The 20005-nt window shown below is 40.2% G+C and overlaps 1 protein-coding gene across 1 annotated transcript in view; it reads right to left on the reverse strand.

Moving 5' to 3' along the window:
* Positions 1–261: 261 nt before the first annotated feature.
* LOC122558098 (anoctamin-9-like) overlaps positions 262–20005 on the reverse strand; it is a 108485-nt gene continuing 88741 nt past the window's right edge. The window contains exons 15-18 of the mRNA XM_043706418.1: positions 19132–19248; positions 9091–9184; positions 8473–8585; positions 262–348 (exon numbers count right to left, since the gene is read on the reverse strand). Coding sequence (XP_043562353.1) covers positions 282–348; positions 8473–8585; positions 9091–9184; positions 19132–19248 — 391 coding nt within the window. The 3' untranslated portion in view covers positions 262–281. The remainder of the gene's footprint in view (positions 349–8472; positions 8586–9090; positions 9185–19131; positions 19249–20005) is intronic.

The raw sequence follows: 20005 nt of genomic DNA on the forward strand, positions 1-20005 counted from the left end.
AACTTAGGAAAACGTTTAACCATGGCCATGAAGAAACATCGACAATGATCAGCTTGATTGGCACCAAACTGAATAAAGCCATCTTGCTTTGCTTGGCTGCAGTCTGGTTCAATGACTGAGTGGTACATGCTTTACTGACAGGATTCAGCAATATATTTTTCAAACGTGGCTTGCTTCACATATTTTTGTTGAATTGTATAGTAATACAAAAGGCACTACGTTATCAGCTAAGTTGTTAGTCATCCTTTTCCAGTAACATGTTTATATTATATTCATATTTTTCATGAAGTTAACTGTTGATGCCACATGGTATTGTGTGAAGCCGCTGTACTTCTTGATGCTAATATCCTAAAGGGGAAAGAAAATTAGAATAACTTCACAAGGTTAAAGCAATACTTTTTTTTATAATTCTTGATTTTCCCACACTTTCCTTTCACAATGTAATAATATTACCTCTATAGATTTTGAGGTTAGTTTTTGAGATTGGGTGATTGTCTAAAATGGGGGAGATATAAGAAATATGAGCAGAAATAGACTATTCAGCCCCTCAAGACTGCCCTGCTAGTCAATAAGATCATGGCTGATCTGCACCAGGCCTCTTCTGCTAGCTGTTAGCCTTCAACTCCTTGATAATTCAAAAATATATTTACCTTCTCTTTAATTATTTCTAGTAATCTGCCCTTTGCAATTCTCTGAGTAGGAAATTGCAGACATTCACTACCTCTAGGAGAAGAAATGTCTTCGAATTTTCATAACCAATTTTCTTCCCCCACTTCTTCAGATATTCATTCAATCCTTCCTTGCTTGCTTTTATTTTCTTCCCAATGAAAGCTACATTAACACCAAGAAAGCAACAAATTTTGAGTGGAATGTAAGTTATGTCAAGAGAAAAGGACTTAAAGAAAACAAAAAGACTATAACACCAAGCCCAGTAGAGAAGAAGTTGAAGACTGGAATGCTTTGCTCCTGGCAGTTGTTACACAATAAACAGTTTAGCAGAACAGCATCTGCAAAGTCTGTGCTCTTAAGAAAATAATCAGTTTTTCATCCAAGCTGAAACAGTCAGGGAGACACTGATTAGGATGAACAATCTAATATTTTTAAGATGAAATCGTGGATAACAGAAATCTTGTAAGGATTGGGGCACAATGACACCTTTACAGATTTCAATCGTTCAAATAATGTATACAATTCTATTTTACAGATGGAATGATAGATGATGCTGAAAGAAGAGCTCTGAAGACTCTGCTCGTTATTAGTAAGGACAGGGTTTGCATTATCAAATCCCATCTTTTCATGGATAAACTGAAGATTTAGAACAAATGTTGAAAGTTTGTGACGATGAACTCAGGGTAAGAATTAATGGTAAAAATGCTCTAACTTGTTAAACAGATAGCAACCGCAAGAGTCTTAAGACCATAAGATAAGACCATAAAACATAGGAGCAGAAATTAGGCCACTTAGCTCATCAAGTCTGCTCTGCCATTCAATCATGGCTAAAAGGTTCTCAACCCCATTCTCCCGCTTTGATCCCTTTGACAGTCAAGAACCTATCTACCTCAGGTTTAAATACACTCAATGACCTGGCCTCCACAGCCTTCTGTGGCAACAAATTCCATAGATTCACAACTCTCTGGCTGAAGATGTTTCTCCTTATCTTCATTCTAAAAAATATTCCCTTTACTCTCAGGTCCTAATCTCTACTACCAAGGAAACATCTTCACAACATCTACTCTGTCCAGGCCATTCAATATTCTGTATGTTTCAATTAAATCCACTCTCATCCTTCTAAACTCGATTGAGTATAAACCCAGAGTCCTCAAATGTTCCTCATATGTTAAGCTTTTCATTCCTGAGACCATTTTCATGAACCTCCTCTGAATACGCTCCAGAGCCAGTACATCCTTCCTGCAATATGGGGCCCAAAACTGCATACAATACTCCAAATGTGGTCTGAAGTGCATCTCTGCTTTTATATTCAAATCTTGTCAAAATAAATGCCATAATTGCATTTGTCTTCCTAACTACTGACTTAAACTGCAAGTTTACCTTGAGAGAATCCTGGAATAGAATTCCCAAGTCTGTGCTCTTCAGACTTCTGAATTTTCTCCCCATTTAGAATATAGTCTATGTCTCTATTCTTCCTACCACAGTGCATGACCCACACCTTCCCACATTGTACTCCATCTGCCATTTCTTTGCCCACTCTCCCAGCCTATACAAATCCTTCTGCAGACTCCCTGCCTTCTCAATATTACTTGTCCCTCTACCTATCTTTGTATCATCTGCGAACTTCCCCAGAATGCCCTCAGTTCCTTTATCTCGAATGTTAGCATATAAAGTGAAAAGTTGTGGTCTCAATTCTGAGCCTTGCAAAACACCACTTGTCACTGGCTGCCTTGAGAAGTTCCCTTTTATCCTTACTTTCTGCTTTCTGCCAGACAGCCAAGCTTCTGTCCATGCTCACACCTTGCCTCTGACACCATAGATCCTTATCTTACTCAGTAGCCTCTTGTGTGGCACCTTGTTAAAGGCCTTCTTGAAATCCAGATAGATAACATCCATTGACTCTCATTGGTCTAACCTGCTCATTACTTCCTCAAAGAATTCTGGCAGATTTGTCAGGCATGACCTCCCCTTTATAAAACCATGCTGACTTTGCCCTATTTCACCATACACTTCTAAGAATTCAGAAATCTCATTCTTCACAATGGATTCCAGGATCTTGCCCATGACCGAGGTTAGGCTAATCGGTCTGTAATTTCCTGTCTTTTGCCTTACTTCATTTTTTAAACAGGAGTGTCATGTTAGCGATTTTCCAGTTCTCTGGGACCGATTCCTGAAAGATCATCACTAACACCTCCATTATCTCTTCAGCTATCTCCCTTAGAACTCTGGGGTGTAGTCCATTTTGTCCAGGTGATTTATCCACCTTCTGAATAGTTTTTCAGAAGATGTCACAACAATGGGCACAAATGGGGTCAGAAGTGAACAGTCAGATAGGTTCATTAAATTTGTAATTGCCACCATGTCAATTAAAGATTTTAGGAAGAATCTTTGGACATAAAGAAAAAATACTATAGCATTGACACATTACTTGTAGATGGATGCAAGTATAGTGGGAGGCCAGCCATAATTATATGCTGTAATAGCTGCAAACATTTTTGCTACAGTCAGCAAATTGCACCAAAATCTGAAACAGATATAGTTTGTTGCACCTTCCAAAAGTTGTTCAGTTTTTAATTGGTATCTATAAAGCATGTGGTACCAATGAGCATTGGGCATACATGTGTAGGAGATCTCATTCCAAAGGCTAAGCCAGATCTTAAAACAAAACATGGTGACCGACTAGACAGTATAACACAATAGTGACAGCAAGGAAAGTCTTAAAAAAGATGCATAAATGCAAATGCAGTGAGGTTCAGAGTCAACTACACAAAAGGCAAATTTCAGAAGATTACTAGGCTTTCCATACTGTTAATCTCACATTCTGTGCCTATGGAATAAAGTGGTCAAAAACTTTTACAACAATTGATGTCATATATCTTAAAAAGGCAGGACAACACACACCAAAAACTAAAACTTGATATTGGAGCTAGTGCCAATATATTATCACTGTGTATCCTGAAAGACATGAACCTTAGGAAGTGGCCTGCTATGGTACAGTCTATGAGAGATTGTCTCACAACTTATAACAAATCTCCAATTCCATGCATTGGCAGAATCATACTGCAGTGTGAATGTACGAGCTCAACCTGATATTTCAAAATTTTCTATTTAGTAGATACTAGTGGTCCAGCAGTGCCAAGCCTGCTGGTTTGCACAGATCACAGTATGGCCACAATTCAAACCATGCCTATTAAGGTAAAACAGACATGTATTATATCTGAACCAGTCGATAGTCTCAAAAAAACCCAGATGAATTTAACACAATTACCAATTTCAGCATGATGCAACCTAAATCATTGATCCTTCAAGAACGTGTAGTGTGTATATTCAGGGTAAGCTTCGAGCACAATTAAACAAGATGGACTGAGATTGAAGTTCACCCACCGTATAGATTGATGTAGCTCCACAATGCGTGATTTAAAGAGAGAAGTCACCATAAAAGTATGTCTAGGCCCAAAGCATCTCAATCTTTCACATAAAAGGTCTCTACACAAAATAACTGATGCTGGAAAAAAACCTATATTTTCCAGAAGAAGATTCTTTTCGAAGCTAAATGTGAAGCGTGAATGCTAGTCTGTCCATTAAGCAGAAAAACCACAAAAGCTCATGACATTTGAATAGTACTTTTCTGATGGTTACCTTTGATGCTCTCAGTTAGCCAGGATATATTCCAATAGCACAGATTTGTTTATTGAGACTGTACCTGACCACCTTTACATAGTTTACAGTATTGTGGTCATAGATAAAACAAAGGCAGTGCATGACTACAAACGTAGTCTACTAATGAGAGCAGTCCAAGAAGGATTAGTACTTAAAAGCACCAAGTACCACCAAGTCAAGAGCGGCCAGATAAACTTCTTTGGGTCCATTTACTCCATGCATGGGCTCCATTCCAATCCTGATAAAATTGGGGATCCAAAGGGTGTTTACAAATACATTAAGGACAAAAGGGTAACGAGGGAGAGAATAGGACCTCTTAAAGATCAGCAAGGTGGCCTTCATGTGGAGCTGCAGGAGATGGGGAAGATACTAAACAAGTATGTTGCATCAGTATTTACTGATGAAAAGGACATGGAAGATATAGAATGTAGGGAAATCGATGGTGACATCTTGAAAAATGTCTATATTACGGAGGAGGAAGTGCTGGATATGTTGAAACATATAAAAGTGGATAAATCCCTAGGACCTGATCAGGGGTGCCCTAGAACTCTGTGGGAAGCTAGGGAAGTGACTGCTGGGCCTCTTACTGAGTAATTTGTACCATTGATAGTCACAGGTGAGGTGCCAGTAGACTTGAGGTTGGCTAATGGTGTGCCATTCTTTAAGAAAGGTGGTAAGACAAGCCAGGGAACTATAGACCAGTGAGACTGATGTCGGTGGTGGACAAGTTGTTGGAGGGAATCCTGAGGGACATGATGTACATGTATTTGGAAAGGCAAGGACTGATTAGAGATAGTCAACATGGCTTGTGCATGGGAAATCATGTCTCACAAACTTGATTGAGTTTTTTGAAGAAGTAACAAAGAGGATTGATGAGGGCAGATGTGATCTATATGGACTTCAGTAAGGCATTTGACAAGGTTCCCCATGGGAGACAGGTTAGCAAGGTTAGCTCTCATAGAATACAGGGAGAACTAGTCATTTGGATACAACTGGCTCAATGGTAGAAGACAGAGGGTGGTGGTGGAGGGTTTTTGAGACTGGAGGCCTGTGGCCAGTAGAGTGCCACAAGGATCGGTGCTGGGTCCACTACTTTTCATCACTTATATAAATGATTTGGATGTGAGCATAAGAGGTATAGTTAGTAAGTTTGCAGATGACACCAAAATTGGAGGTGTAGTGGACAGCGAAGAGAGTTATCTCAGATTACAGCGAGATTTTGATCAGATGGGCCAATGGGCTGAGAAGTGGCAGATGGAGTTTAATTTAGATAAATGTGAGGTGCTGTATTTTGGGAAAGCAAATCTTAGCAAGACTTATACACTTAATGGTATGGTCCTTGGGTGTGTTGCTGAGCAAAGAGACCTCGGAATGCAGGTTCAAAGCTCCTTGAAAGTGGAGTTGCAGGTAGATAGAATAGTGAAGATGCTTTCCTTTATTGATCAGAGTATTGAATACAGGAGTTGGGGGGCATGTTATGACTGTACAGGATATTGGTTAGGGCACTGTTGGAATATTGTGTGCAATTCTGGTCTCCTTCCTATCAGAAGAATGTTGTGAAAGGGTTCAGAAAAGATTTAGAAGGTTATTGCTGGGATTGGAGGATTTGAGCTATAGGGAGAGGTTGAATAGGCTGGGGCTGTTTTCCCTGGAGCGTTGAAGGCTGAGGGGTAACCATATAGAGGTTTATAAAATCATGAGGGGCATGGATAGGATAAATAGACAAAGCCTTTTCCCTGGGGTAGGGTAGTCCAGAACTAGAGGGCGTAGATTTAGGGTGAGAGGAGAAAGATATAAAAGAGACCTAAGGGGCAACATTGTCATGCAGAACGTGGTATGGGTATGGAATGAGCTGTCAGAGGAAGTGGTGGAGGCTGGTACAATTCCAACATTTAAAAGGCACCTGGATGGGCATATGAATAGGAGGGGTTTGAAGGGATATGGGCCAGGTGCTGGCAGGTGGGATAGATTGGGTTGGGATGCCTGGTTGGCATGTACGTCTCTATGATTCTGTGACTCTATGTGTTCAGTTATCTCCTCCTTTATGATTGACTCCAGCAACTTCCCGACTGCAGAGGTCACACTAACTGGCCCACAGTTTCCCATCTTTTGCCTATCTCCTTTTTTGAACAAGGGTGTAACATTAGCATGTTTCCAATCCACTGGTATCTTTCCACAATCCAGAGAATTTTGGTAAATCATAATTACTGTATATACTCAAGTAATAGAGGAATTTTTTGATTACTTTTAAGGTTAAATTTATGGGGTTGACTATTATGTGGCTGCTACTTTTGGGTGGCTGAAATTTGTGCCTGGCAAAATTTAAACGTATCATTAGCAGAAGCCCAAATGATCTCTGAACAAAGAAAACAAATTATGGTAATTCTGAAAACGCGGAACGGAGTAGATGGCCGGCGGACTGGAATACCCAGGGAGGCATGGGATGACTGGCAAACTGACTCATAAATGTTGATCTGTTATCTCTGAAGAATTAGGATCGACTTTCACATAAGATAAATGGAAAATTCCAGATATTTTGGTCAAAAATATGATGTGAACTTTTACATGAGAGTAACTATTACTCGAGTATATACGGTAATGCATCCATTATTTCTGCTGCCACTCTCTTTAACCTTCCTTGAGTGCAGGTTCTCAGCCCCGGGGACTTAGGTGCCTTTAAGCCCATCAGTTTACTTTATACCTTCTCCCTAGTTATTGTAATTTTACCAAGTTCCTCTGTAGTAACTACCATTTTATGGAAGAAATGATCTTCCACTGTAAAAACAGTGACAAAATATTGGTTTTAGTGCCTCTGCCATTTCTGAGTTTCTTATTATTACCTCACTATTTTCATCTTGCTAGTGTTTAAAATTCTCACAATCTTCCAAAGTGTGACTAACCTTTGGCCTAGTTTTTGCCTTTATGTTATCCTTGACACCCTTGTTAAGCCATGGATGATTTTTCACCTTCTTATGATTCCTTTTCCTCTCAGAAATATACTTTAGTTTAGTATCTTCCTAAGCATTTGCCATTGTTCTTCAACAATCCTGCCCTTTAATATTTTTGTCTAGTCCATTTGGACCAACTCCTTCCTCAGGCCTATATAATTACCTTTGCCCAACGCTATAACTCTCATATGCAACTCAGGCTTCAATTTTACAATCTGAATTTGAAACTCTGGCATGTGGTGATCCCTCCTTCCCTGAGGATCCTTAACTACAAAACCATTTATCAATTCTTCCTTGTTACATCATACCAAATCTATAGTAGGTAATCTGCTAGTTGACTCCATGACGTGTTGCTCTAAAAAAAATCCCTCATGCCCTCTATGAACCTTTCTTTGAGGCTACCCTTGTGAAGTTGATTAATCCAGTCGATATGTATGTCAAATCACCCCAAATTACTGTTGTGCCCTTCTCATAAGCAGAGATCAATGGATTTCTAGATATTAAACATGTAAAGGGACATGGGGATAATGCAGGAAAATGACAAGATGGAAGATCAGATCAGCCATGATCTAAAGCAGGCTTGGGGCTGAAAGGCCTACACTTGCTTGTATTTCTTTGTTCAGTGATTTGAACAATCTAAATTAACCATGTTTCTGTTTATATAGAGAGTATTGTTAGTGTTTACTGATTTTATTTCAAATGTCCAGCATCTGCAATGTTTTACTTTTGTAAACATTCATCTCATTATTATTTTGATACATGCAAAAATGGCTGTTTTATTTGTGTACATAACATCAGTGCACTTCAAAAGGATTCTGATTGTGACGTACTTCAGAATTTTAAGAAATTCAATGTAGCATAGCAATTTATTTTTACACTGTCAGGATTCAGACATCAACCTGTGTAAGTTTATATTGCCAACACCACACCAAGGCTGTGTTCATACTGGCTTACAAGGGCACCAGATCAGGACTGCATTTATACAGCACCAGTAAGGCCCCATTACCATGCTGTGATTGCATTGCATTCACGGCGGTGTTGTACAGAGTTGTGTTTACAACACACAGGCATCATACACCACAATATTACTGCTGTGATCACTTCATTTTTTCACCTTGCTTTATTAATTGGGAAGCATTCAGAGTTTTAGAGCCCTGATTTTATAGCATCTTAGTGTCAGCCCAACAAAATTTACCTGAGCTCCTCCTTTAATCGGTCATATGTGTCTGTCAGATTTTGATTTCGGACTGATACTGGCACATCAGGGATAAACCAAGCTGCAAGGAACTTGATGCAAATAGCAATATTCTAAAGCAGAAATGGAGACAATTGTTTGATAAAATACTCTTATTATGTGTGAACCACTAAGTACCCTACCATATTAAAGATTACATAGGTAATTCTGATAAAATACAAACCCATGATTGGGATGAATAGAGATATTTGTTACTGTTTAATAAAAGTTATACTACACAGAAGATGCTCTGAACCATATAAAGAACCACACAGAGAAGCATAAAGAACTAATTGTTCGTCTCAGGTTGGTTAGCAGTAGGGGACCTACCCACATTTTCTGCATTTTGTTCACAGAGTTCCTATTTGCCATGAAAGGCTAGTTTGAAGGAGTAATACATCTCCTAATGACTTTAACACTGCTGGGAAGGTCAGAAATTCTGTTATGTGGACATGGAAGAAATTGCTTTTGCCCCTAAACTACAGATCAGTTACTAGGATTACTTTCTCTTTAGGTTTCAGAAATGCTAAATGTGACAAGGAATCCTAGGGCCTGGTACAAAAGAGAGCTAGAATTTACCTCAAATAAGAGGAGGAAGGCTAAACGAGCAGCAAAAATGTGCCAGAATTGGACAGTATGCTCATAGTTGTATTCATTTCTGTAGTCACGATACCTGGGGATGCAACAAATGAAATGGGTTAACTCACATGGCATAGTGGTAATGTCATTTGATGAGTAAACCAGAAATACTGGCTAATGATCTGGGAACATAGATTCAATATTCACCATAGAAGATGGTGAAATTTGAATTCAGTAGAAATTCTGGAATTAAAAGTGGCCATTATTGTAAAAACCCAGGTTGGCTAAAATGGCACCAGAACCTAGGCACCAGAAACTATTAAACTAGCCCCATCAATCCTGCAAAGTTGTCTTTACTAACACCAACAGACTTGTGAAAAATTGAAGGTGTCCCATAGACTAGTAAAGTAATAGCCTGACAATCATAGAGAATCATACTTTACTCACAACATTTCACACATCAGCATCCATTGATATGTCCTATCACATTAGCAGAACCAAGAGTGTGGTGTTGGAAAAGCACAGCAGATCAGGTAGCATCTGAGGAGCAGGAGAATCAACATTTCGAGCATAAGCCCTTCATTAGGAAAAAGGCTTGCGGGCGGCGGGGGGGGTGAGGGATAAATGGGCATGGGGTGGTGGTGGGGAGGGGAGGGGGAGAGGTTGGGTAGCTAAGAATGCAATAGGTAGATGAAGGTGGGCAAGAAAGTGATAGGTCGGTGAGGAGGGTGGAGCGGATCGATGGGAAGGACAATGGACAGGTCAAAGGCGGTGCCGAGTTGGAGACTTGGGACTGGCGTAAGGTGCAATGAGGGGAAATGAGGAAACTGATGAAATCCACATTAATCCTGTATGGTTGCAGGGTCCCAAGACAGAAGATGAAGCGTTCTTCCTCCAGGCATCAGGTGGTTAGGGTTTGGTGATGGAGGAGGCCCAGGACCTGCATATCCTTGGTGGAGTGGGAGGGGGAGTTAAAGTGTTCAGCAATGGGCGGTGAGGTTGGTTGGTGTGGGTGTCCCAGAGATTTTCTCTGAAACGATCTGCAAGTTGGCGTTCTGTCTCCCCTCTGTAGAGGAGACCACACTGGCTGCAATGGATACAGTAGAAGACATTTGTGGAAGTGCCTGTCAGATGTGGAATGATCCTTTGGGATATTGGACGGAGGTGAAGGAGGAGGTGTGGGTGCAGAATTTGCCCTTGTGGTGGCAGGGGAAGGTGCTGGGAGTGTGGTGTGGGCTGGTGGTGGGTGTGGATCTGAAGAGAGTCGCGGAGGGAATGGTCTCTCCGAAATGTTGATCAGGGTTGGGAGGGAAATATATCCCGAGTGGTGGGTCCGTTTGTAGGTGGCTGAAGTGGTGGAGGTTGATGAAATGTATACAGAGTTGGTGGGGTGAAAGGTGAGGACCAGGGGGGGTTTGTCCTTGTTACATTGGGAGGGGTGGAGTTCAGGGCGGAGGTGTGGGAAGTGGAAGAGATGTGCTGGAGGGCATCATTGACCATATGGGAGGGGAAATTGCATCTTTGAAGAAGGAGGCCATCTGGGATATTTTATGGTGGGAACAGAGCAGAGGAATTGGGAATAAGGGATGGCATTTTTACAGGAGCAGGGTGGGAGGACGTACAGTCCAGGTAGCTGTGGGAGTCGGTGTGTTTGTAGTAGATGTCCATAGTTAATTGGTTACATGAGATGGAGATAGAGAGGTCCAGGAAGGGGAGGGAGGTGTCCGAGATGATCCAGGTGAATTTGAGGTCGGGGTGAAAGGTGTTCGTGAAGTTGGTGAACTGTTCAATCTCCTCATTGAGGAAAATGGAGTTAGAAGATAAAGAAAGGGAGAGAGAAAGAGAGAGAGGGAAGTTGGAGAAAGAGAGAGAGAAGGGAGAGAGAAAACAGAGAGAATTTGATCTTCGGAAGTTGTGACTTAGTCAGTAAAGTCAAGTTAACAGGATGCAGATTAAAAGAGAAAGAAGTGATACATACAAATATGTTAAAACATTGCCACATTTTGATTAAAAAGATGTCAAAGTCTTCTTTATTTCATTTGAAAAGATTGGCTAGGCAGATGGAGTGGTCAGAGGACTGTGAGTCATGCTAGTTCAGACTAAACTGGTAGGCAGAACTAGTGAGGTGTTTGCAACACAGTCAGCTAAGGGATCAAGAGATTATAAAGAGGTCGAACAGGTTATTTTAAGTGCTTATGAATTGGTACCAGAAGCGTATAGCCAGCGATTCAGAAACATAAAGAAGAAACCAGGTCAAACTGATGCTAAGTTCGAAAGAATTAAACATAGTCATTTTGATAGATGGGTGCTGGCCTTAAAAACAGATAAGACCTCTGAGGCTCTAAGAGAGATCATTCTGCTGGAAGAGTTAAAAAAAAAACTCACTTCCAGAGATGGTAAGAAATCACATGGATGAACAGAAAGTTCAGCAAGTGAGAAAAGCAGCCGAATTCACATTACTGCATAAGACAAGGTTTAGCTTCTGGCAAGAATTTCATCTTGTGAGGGATAGAACTTGGGAGAAGGGGAGATCCTACACTACGAATCAAAGAGTAGAGAACACTGGTAATTGTTTACCACAAGTTAAAAAAGAAACCCACGTGGGTGGAACAGAGGTGAAAGGCCTCAGGTGTTTCCACTGTGGTAAAGTGGGACATGTAAAGTCATAGTGCTGGTCATTAAAGAAAAGCACTGTGGGAAAAGATGTGGTAAAAGAAGCTAAGCCAGTGGCATTACTGAAAGTGGTTAAGGAAACCCCAAGAAAGGTCGAGGAGCTGTAGGGGATTGCACAGCCTAGGCAGGAGCTGGGTATGGAGTTAGTGCCTGATCTCTATAAAGACTTCACCTCTGTGGATAAAGTTTACTCAGAAAGAACAGGGGGGAAAAGGGCAAGAAGTTATAATTTTGAGAGGTACAAGAATCTAACCAGTCTCTAATTGTAAGAGATGAACACTCTTTCTGACCTGTTACCTGAGAGAGTGGTAATTTGTGGGATAGGTGGACAGAAATTTAGCATTCCCCTATGTAAGATCAGGTTGGAGTGCCAACTTAGGACTGGGGAAGTAACAGTGGGAGTGATTGACAGAGTGTCAGTTCCAGGAATCCAGTTTGCTCTTGGGAATGATTTAGCAGGGTCCAAGGTGGGAGTGACACCCCTTGTTGCGGAGAAGCCCAAGGAAAACCAGGGAACTGAGGAGTTAAAAGAAAAATACCCTGATATTTTCACAGATTGTAGCAACAAGATCCCATTATTATAAGTCACAGCACAAAACAAAAACTAAAGAGAAGGATGAAGGAGTTGAGGTTCATTTAACAGACACCCTGTTTGATGTAATGGTGCAGAAAAAAACCTGAACAGGCAGAGGGCCAGACAGAAGTGTTTATTCCTGAAAGGCTAATGGACTTGCAACAGAAAGAAGAGACAATAAAAGATGTATATAGAGTCATAAAGATGTACAGTATGGAAACAGACCTTTCGGTCCAATTCATCCATGCCGACCAGATATCCCAAGCCAATCTAGTCCCACCTGCCAGCACTCGGCCCATATCCCTCCAAACCCTTCCTATTCATATACCCATCCAAATGCCTTTTAAATGTTGCAATTGTTCAGTTTCTTTCTCTCTCTCTCTCTCTCTCTCTCTCTCTCCTGCACTGAATATGTTGATGCGTACTCAGAAAAGGAAGCATAGAATATTCCTGAGGATTATTATCCGAAAGATAGAAGCCTAGGACAAAAATGGAGAGCACTCCCAAGCAGCGCAAAGATGAAGGCCATCGAGGAACTTCCATGACCGACCTCGAAGAAAGAAGTGCTTTGATTTTAGGCACTGAGCAGATTCTACAGGAAGTTTGTTCCAAACTTTAGCAGTGTAGTGGCACCATTAACAGATTTGCTGAAGAAGAACACAAACGTTTGGTGGACAGAACAATGCCAGGAGGCATTTTACAATTTAAAAGCAGTATTAACCACCACACCAGTTTTAACTACACTGAACTTTTTGAAACCCTTCAAAGTTGTAATCAATGCTAGTGACATGGGAATTGGAGCTGTACTGCTACAGGAAGATGATGATGGAATTGAACTGCCAGTTGGTTACTTTTCAAAGAAACTTCACAATCACCAGAGAAAATACTCTACGAACAAAAAAGAATTACTGAGTTTGGTACTGGCCTTACAACATTTTAATGTTTATGTCACAAACAATGTGTCGGAGATGGTTGTGTACACAGATCACAATGCTCTTACATTCTTGGAACACTTTGAAGACAAAAATATGAGACTATCTTATTGGAGTCTTATGTTACAGACCTCTAATTTAAAATCATACACATTGCGGGTCGTAAGAATGTAATAACAGATGCAGATTTAACGGATAAAGTATAGATGAGATTGAATAAATACCAATATTATATATGTGTGTGTGCAGAAGTTAATATGAACTTAGATTAATGTCCTAAGTATGTCATGGTAATGTGATTAAGAAATAAAAAAAACATGAAGTCATATTTTCATTATTGGTTCATTTTTTTCTGAAGGGGGGAGGTGTTGTGGAGTTGAAGGCATGTACTGTACCTTTAAGAAAGAGTGAATTTTGAAAAGCTGGCAAGAACTTGTCATGTGACTGACTTGAAGGTGTAACATTTGAGCTGTAACTCAGATAATGAATTGCTTTCAGAACCATTCAAGTTCAACCAATCAGTTTAAATTATGCCCCAAGATACTAAAACCTAATCGAACTTGAATTTTACAGTTTTGACAACATCAAACCAATGAGATGATCTGATGTTTTGGGGTATAAAAAGCAGGCATTTTGAACGGTTAGCCGGTGATAAAAAGCATGTACTGCCATCGATGGGCTACCTACAGACCCTCTCTCTAAAAGGTACCTTTCAATATGTAACATCTTTGCAGCAGAAGACAGAAGATAACCCAGGGGAAATCTACAGACCGAGGAAGCTTGACACACGAAGATGACAACTGATTTTGAAAATTGATTTGCTGTAAATTTTATAGGGGCATTATTGGATCAGTATATTGTTACAGAATGGGAAGTAGATAAATCGCTAAGACAAAGGAGGCTTACAGTTGTAGATAGTTGTTGTTTAATGCTCTCTTTTGGAGTTAAAGAATAAATTGTTTATTTTTTCTTTAAATGGTGGAATTTTGGTAGTTCGCTGTCACTCATACTCTAACATATTACAATGCGAGGTGAGCTTTTCTGTTTGGTTTAAGTTAGCAGAGGGGTTTACTCCGTATCGTAACAATACAGTCTTGCCACATCTGGCTATGTCTCTGGTGGACAATTAATCAGAGGAATCTGCATGATCAGAGTGAGGGAGGCTTCACTTGAGTGAGACTGAGACAGTGTAACTGGGAATTTGTGTCAACGTGGACATTCAGGGCAGAGTGCATTAAATTAAAGATGGTTTACTGAAAGAAATAAAGTCTCCAGAGTCAGTTATGAGAAGGAGAGGAAATAAGTTGTGAATTATAAGGCCTACCTGTATGATGACATAATTTCAGGAGTGTAGAAAAAACAGCTAATTGGTGAATAGGTTTGATCAGTACTTCCAATCTTTAAAGTAAAGACTGGCAATTTAGCTTAAGTCAATAGATTTATTTTTCTTAACTCTTTTTCTGAGAAACAGCTTTTTCGATTTTCATATTTAATCCATACTTATTCCAAAGATGACAAATAGTATACAGAGTGATGAAATTACAGGTCAGAAAGGCCAAATGGAGTGTACATCCTGCATCAGATGTGACATCATTGGAGAATCCATGAGTCCTAGACAAGCATCTGCAGGAAGAGTCACTGACAGCATCAACATGAGCTCCAGGCTTTGGAATTTTAGGAGTGGTTAGAGTGACTACTGTGTATCCGTGAGACAGAGGACGATGTGATTTGCATGTACAGGGAGCTGGTCACACCATAAACTAGAAGTGTACAGGCAAAAAGGGAATCAATGACTACCAGACTGTCTAAGAAATCCAGACCAATATTGAAGGAGTCTATTGTGCTTACTAATTTGTATTCCATTTTGGTGAGGGTGATGGTTCTTCAGGAAAGTGTAGCCACAGCCAGATCATTGGCACCGCAAGCAACTCAGCTATAAAAAGGAGGAAGAAGAGTTGAAGAACAGTAGTTATAGAGGATTGTGCCAGCATATTGAATAGTCATAGGATTAGCCAGGCATTTCTGTAGCAGTAAATATGACTCCAGAATGGTGTATTACCTCCTTGGTGCCAGGGTCAAGGACATCACAGAGCAACTGCAAGATTCATCTGGGTTGGGGATCAGCCAGATTCATGGGTCTCCATGACGTAGATAAAGAGAGGGATGAGATCCTGAAGGCAGATTTCAGGGAGTTAAGAAAGAAATTGAAAAGCATGACCTCAAAAATGTTAGGATTACACCCAGTGCCACATGTTGGTGAGCATAAGATTAGGAGGAGTGGTCATTTGAACATGTGGCTGGAGAATTGGTATAGGAGAGTGCATCATATTTCTGAGGAATTGGGATCTGTTTTGGAGTAGGTTGGACCTTTACAAGCTAGCCAGATTATGTCTTAACAGGACTGGGAGGGATATCTTCACAGGAAGATATGCCAGCGTTGATGGGGTGGGTTTAAACCAGTTTATCAGGGAAATGGAACCTGAGGGGTACACCAAATTGGAAGGAAGTAAAGTTGGTGACAGAAAGTTGAAAAGATGCTAAATAGACTAGAAGACAGAAGAAACAAAGTTATGCATCCATTTTGTTCTGAAAGCAAAATGATGTCAAAAAGCCAAAGGGCACTCTACTGGTGAAGACATAATTTGCAACAAGGTAGACGATCTAAAGGCAGAAATAGAGATATATGAGGATGATCTAATTTCCATTACAGAAACATGGCTACATGGTAACCAGGACTGGAAACTGAACATTGAAAGATATTCAACATTTAGGAAGGACAGATAAGAAGGAAAAGAAAGTGAAATCACGCTGATAATACAAGATGTGATCAATACATTAGTATGGGAGGATCTCAGATCGGAAGAACAATATATAGAATTTGTTTGAGTTGAACTAAGAAACATTAAGGGGCAGCAGTTATTGGTTGGAATTATTTATTGGCCACCAAATAGTAGTGATAGCATGCAGAATGTAATTAATCAGGAGATGAGAAAAGCATATAGCATGGGCAGTAGAGTTATCATGGGTGACTTTAATCTGCATACAGACTGGGTAAACCAAGTGAGCACTAAAGCTGTGAAAAACAAGTTTCTGAAATGTGTTGAGGATGACTTTCTATTGCAGTATGTTGAAGAGCCAAATAGGTTACTCAGCATGCTATTTTAGAGCTAGTATTATGTGATGATAAAGAATAATTAACAATCTTGTTAAAAAAACATTTTTTACATTAAGTTTAAAAGTGAGATATGTTCATTCTGAATGAGGGATGCTAAATTTGAACAAGGGAGATAATGAAGGCATGAGGCATGAATTGGCTGAAGGTTGATGGGGAAAATACATTAAAGAACTATTACATGACTGACAGCAACTACATATTCTTTCAAGGTGCAAAACTCAAAAAAGATCAGTCAACCGTGAAAGAAGATCAAGATTATATAAGATTAAAATAAAAGGCATATAAATTTCCCAGAATATCAGTAATTCTGAAGATGATTAATTCTGAGTTTGTATAATATGGCAAAGGATGACCAAGAAACTGGTAAAGAAAGAGACTAGAATATCAATGCAATCTATCAAAAACAAAACCGGATTGTAAAAGTTTCTATAGGTAGGTAAAAAAGAAATGTTTAATTAAAATGAATGCAAGTTCATTGCATGCAGAATCATGTGAATCCATAATGGGAAACAGGGAAAAAGCAAGGAAGCTAAATGATTACTTTGCGTCATTTGTTTCACCGATCAAGATACCAGATATCTTCCACTTTTGGAGATCTGAGTAGTTAGGGAAAATGAGGAGTTGAAGGAAATTAGCATCAGGAAGAACACTGTACTGAAGAAACTAATGGGGCTGAAAGGATACTAGATTACGTCCGGGAACAGTTGATTGTCCCTGGCAACACTGCAGGAAGTATGCTTGGCTGTAGCTTCTATCAGACCACATGGATGGTTGAAGCTGCAGTTGGAGGCACTGAGGTGTCTACAAGAACCGGAGGGTGTGAAAGATAGTAGCTTCAGGGAGGTGGTCAGACTGCAAATACAGTCATATAGAGGAGGGACTTGGGGGACGGGCTTTGGAAATGCGATAGGTGGAAGGAGGTTAAGGTGAGGGTGATAGGCCGGAGTGGGGGTGGGGGCGGAGAGGTCAGGAAGAAGATTGCAGGTTAGGAAGGTGGTGCTGAGTTCGAGGGTTGGGACTGGGACAAGGTGGGGGGAGGGGAAATGAGGAAACTGGAGAAACCCTCTGTGTCACTCAGTCAAATGTGACTTCACTCCTAAGCATGAGTGAGGGTTTAAGAGTCATGAGAATTCTGTGGAAAGCAACCACACATATATAAGAAGTATTTATAGCGATCATAAACTAACTGCACATTGCAACACATACAGGTTATGGATGCTCTTAGCTATTCCCAGGGATCATTCTGTCCACATGTACAATTAATTGTGTCACTGGAATGTGATGATGTCAGTGAAACCTTCAAACCTGGCTATCTGGCTCTCAAGGTTTGTGCTGAATATCCCAAATGCATTTAACCTTGGATATGGAATATGAAGGGAATTAGAGACTTCTCTAATGCATTTGAGAGTTTGACTGTGAGATGCCACAAATATCCATCATAGAGCCGTGAAAAGATCTGGCAGTGTAGAAATTCAAGGCCACAGTGATCTTTGTAGCTACAGGCGTTGAATTCTAATCCAATCCATGAGGGCCGAGGTCTTCCTGGAGTGATGCAAGCTTGTGAAATCTTCAGTCACCTACAATAGAGGTAAGCAGGTAGGAGTAGTATATTTAGTTATGAGCAAGTGGTTGATATGACCCTGGTCCTGGGCGCGAGCATTCTAAGCTGCCAGTTGTTGGGGCTTCATATTGGAGTTCAAGGCATTGCTCGACATGACCCTGTGTTGCTGGTTCCTCTGCAGCTGCAACAGCATTAGCAAAAGAATTACATGCACTTGACCCATCTCCTCTATCTGAGGAGAACTTTGAGCAAAACTCAAATGGAGATCTGATCAGTGTGGACTTTGAACCTCAAAATGTCCTGAATACTTTGGACCACTCAGTGTGCGATACTTATGATTTACCATTCACTCCATCTGTGATCAAATCCACCCTCAAAGTTCACTAAAGAGAATTTGTTCTTATGAATGCATCCATGTCTGTGACTTGTACTATGACCCTTAAATTGAAAGCCAAAATTCATCATCCTCCCTCAATCACCTTTGACATTCTTTACATCACTTGAGCTCCATTCAATGAACCTTACTCTGCTGTCAGTAATCTTTGACCATGGCCCATTACCTCAGATCAGCTGTTGCTAACCATCAACCCACCCCCTCTCTTCTGTCAAAATCCCCTCTTGCTGGTACACTGGAAGAGGTCCCTGCTACCTCACTTCTACTATCCATTATCCTCAACCTACCCTCTGTCATTCTCAACTCTCAGGACTTCACCAATGACCTTCTCTATAGAACTACTGATTTCCCGATAATGTTTGACCCGCTGTCTTTCTCTAGTGATCTTTTTTACCTCTTGCATCAGATTAGATAAGTCGTTTGTGCTGAATATCCCAAGGGTTTGACGATGTTAGGATACTCATGAATTTGGAAGTAAGAAATTAGCCTTTCCCCAATGACTCAGTTGCAAAATCCCTGCCAATTGTGGAACTGAACCTTACAGACCTGGAATGGCCCAAATTCTTCTAGTCTGTGTTGAATTAGGATGACAAATGGGATGCTTCAATTGGCTTCATTGTCCTGGATTAAGGAGAGGGGAAATCTGTTAAAGTATCCATTTATTTTTATTATCCAGAGACACCTGCTGGTAAACCTCATGTATGGAAGTCAAGAATAGAATTAATATCTTACCTGCAGTGGTTCGTTGAAAGTTCCAGTAACCCTAATTCATGATCCAAAGGAATTTTATTCTCAAAATCTTTCAGGTGGAATACAGAGAGGCTGTTATTAACATACCCAGTTAGACAGCTGCAAAGGAAATGTAGGCAGGTCAGTGTGTAACAGCAATTTGCATTTTGATAGTATCTCAAATATTTGAATATATGCCAAGATACTTTGGAGTGTTAGATGCAAGTGTTAAATATAGCTAACAGAAAGAATAATGTTGATGTGAGCTTTAAAGAAAATTAATGCCTGTGTAAGGATTAAAGCTATCAGGATCTTCATGTCTACAGAAACGTTATATTGATTACTTTAAATAACAGTTCAAGAGTTAAGAGATTGAACCATGACACAAAAGCTGAGTGTGCAGAAGCTTTGTGCATATGATACCCTAAGATTCTGTGTGTGTCAGAGTCCTATGACGGAAGAAGAAAAAGGGGAAGTGAAGTGTTCAGAAGCTAATCAGATCAGGTTTGCTACAGTTATCGAAAGATATAAAATAAAGGGACCCACAATAGGTTTGGTATATAAAACTTTGGGAAGAACTCAAGAGGCACCAAGGATTCAAACTAGAAACTACAGGCAAGGGATATGTGTAGTTACACCTTCTACCAAGGTCATAGAGGAGAATATAAATGCCTCAGTGTCCTCTTCATTGTTTGTACTGAATAAAGAGATTGAATCACAGTCTTTAGATATTAAATCCCAAAGAGCATTACAAAGTAGCAACCACTGATAGCAGGATGTTGATGATGGTTAATTTTTATTTTTCCTAATGTATTTTGTATGGATAGTATCAGAAGACCAATGATCAACTAGCCAGTTAAGGAAGAGAACCAAGGAA

The sequence above is a fragment of the Chiloscyllium plagiosum genome, chromosome 16 (genome assembly GCF_004010195.1).
Source record: "Chiloscyllium plagiosum isolate BGI_BamShark_2017 chromosome 16, ASM401019v2, whole genome shotgun sequence".
In the NCBI taxonomy this organism is placed as follows: Eukaryota; Metazoa; Chordata; class Chondrichthyes; order Orectolobiformes; family Hemiscylliidae; genus Chiloscyllium; species Chiloscyllium plagiosum.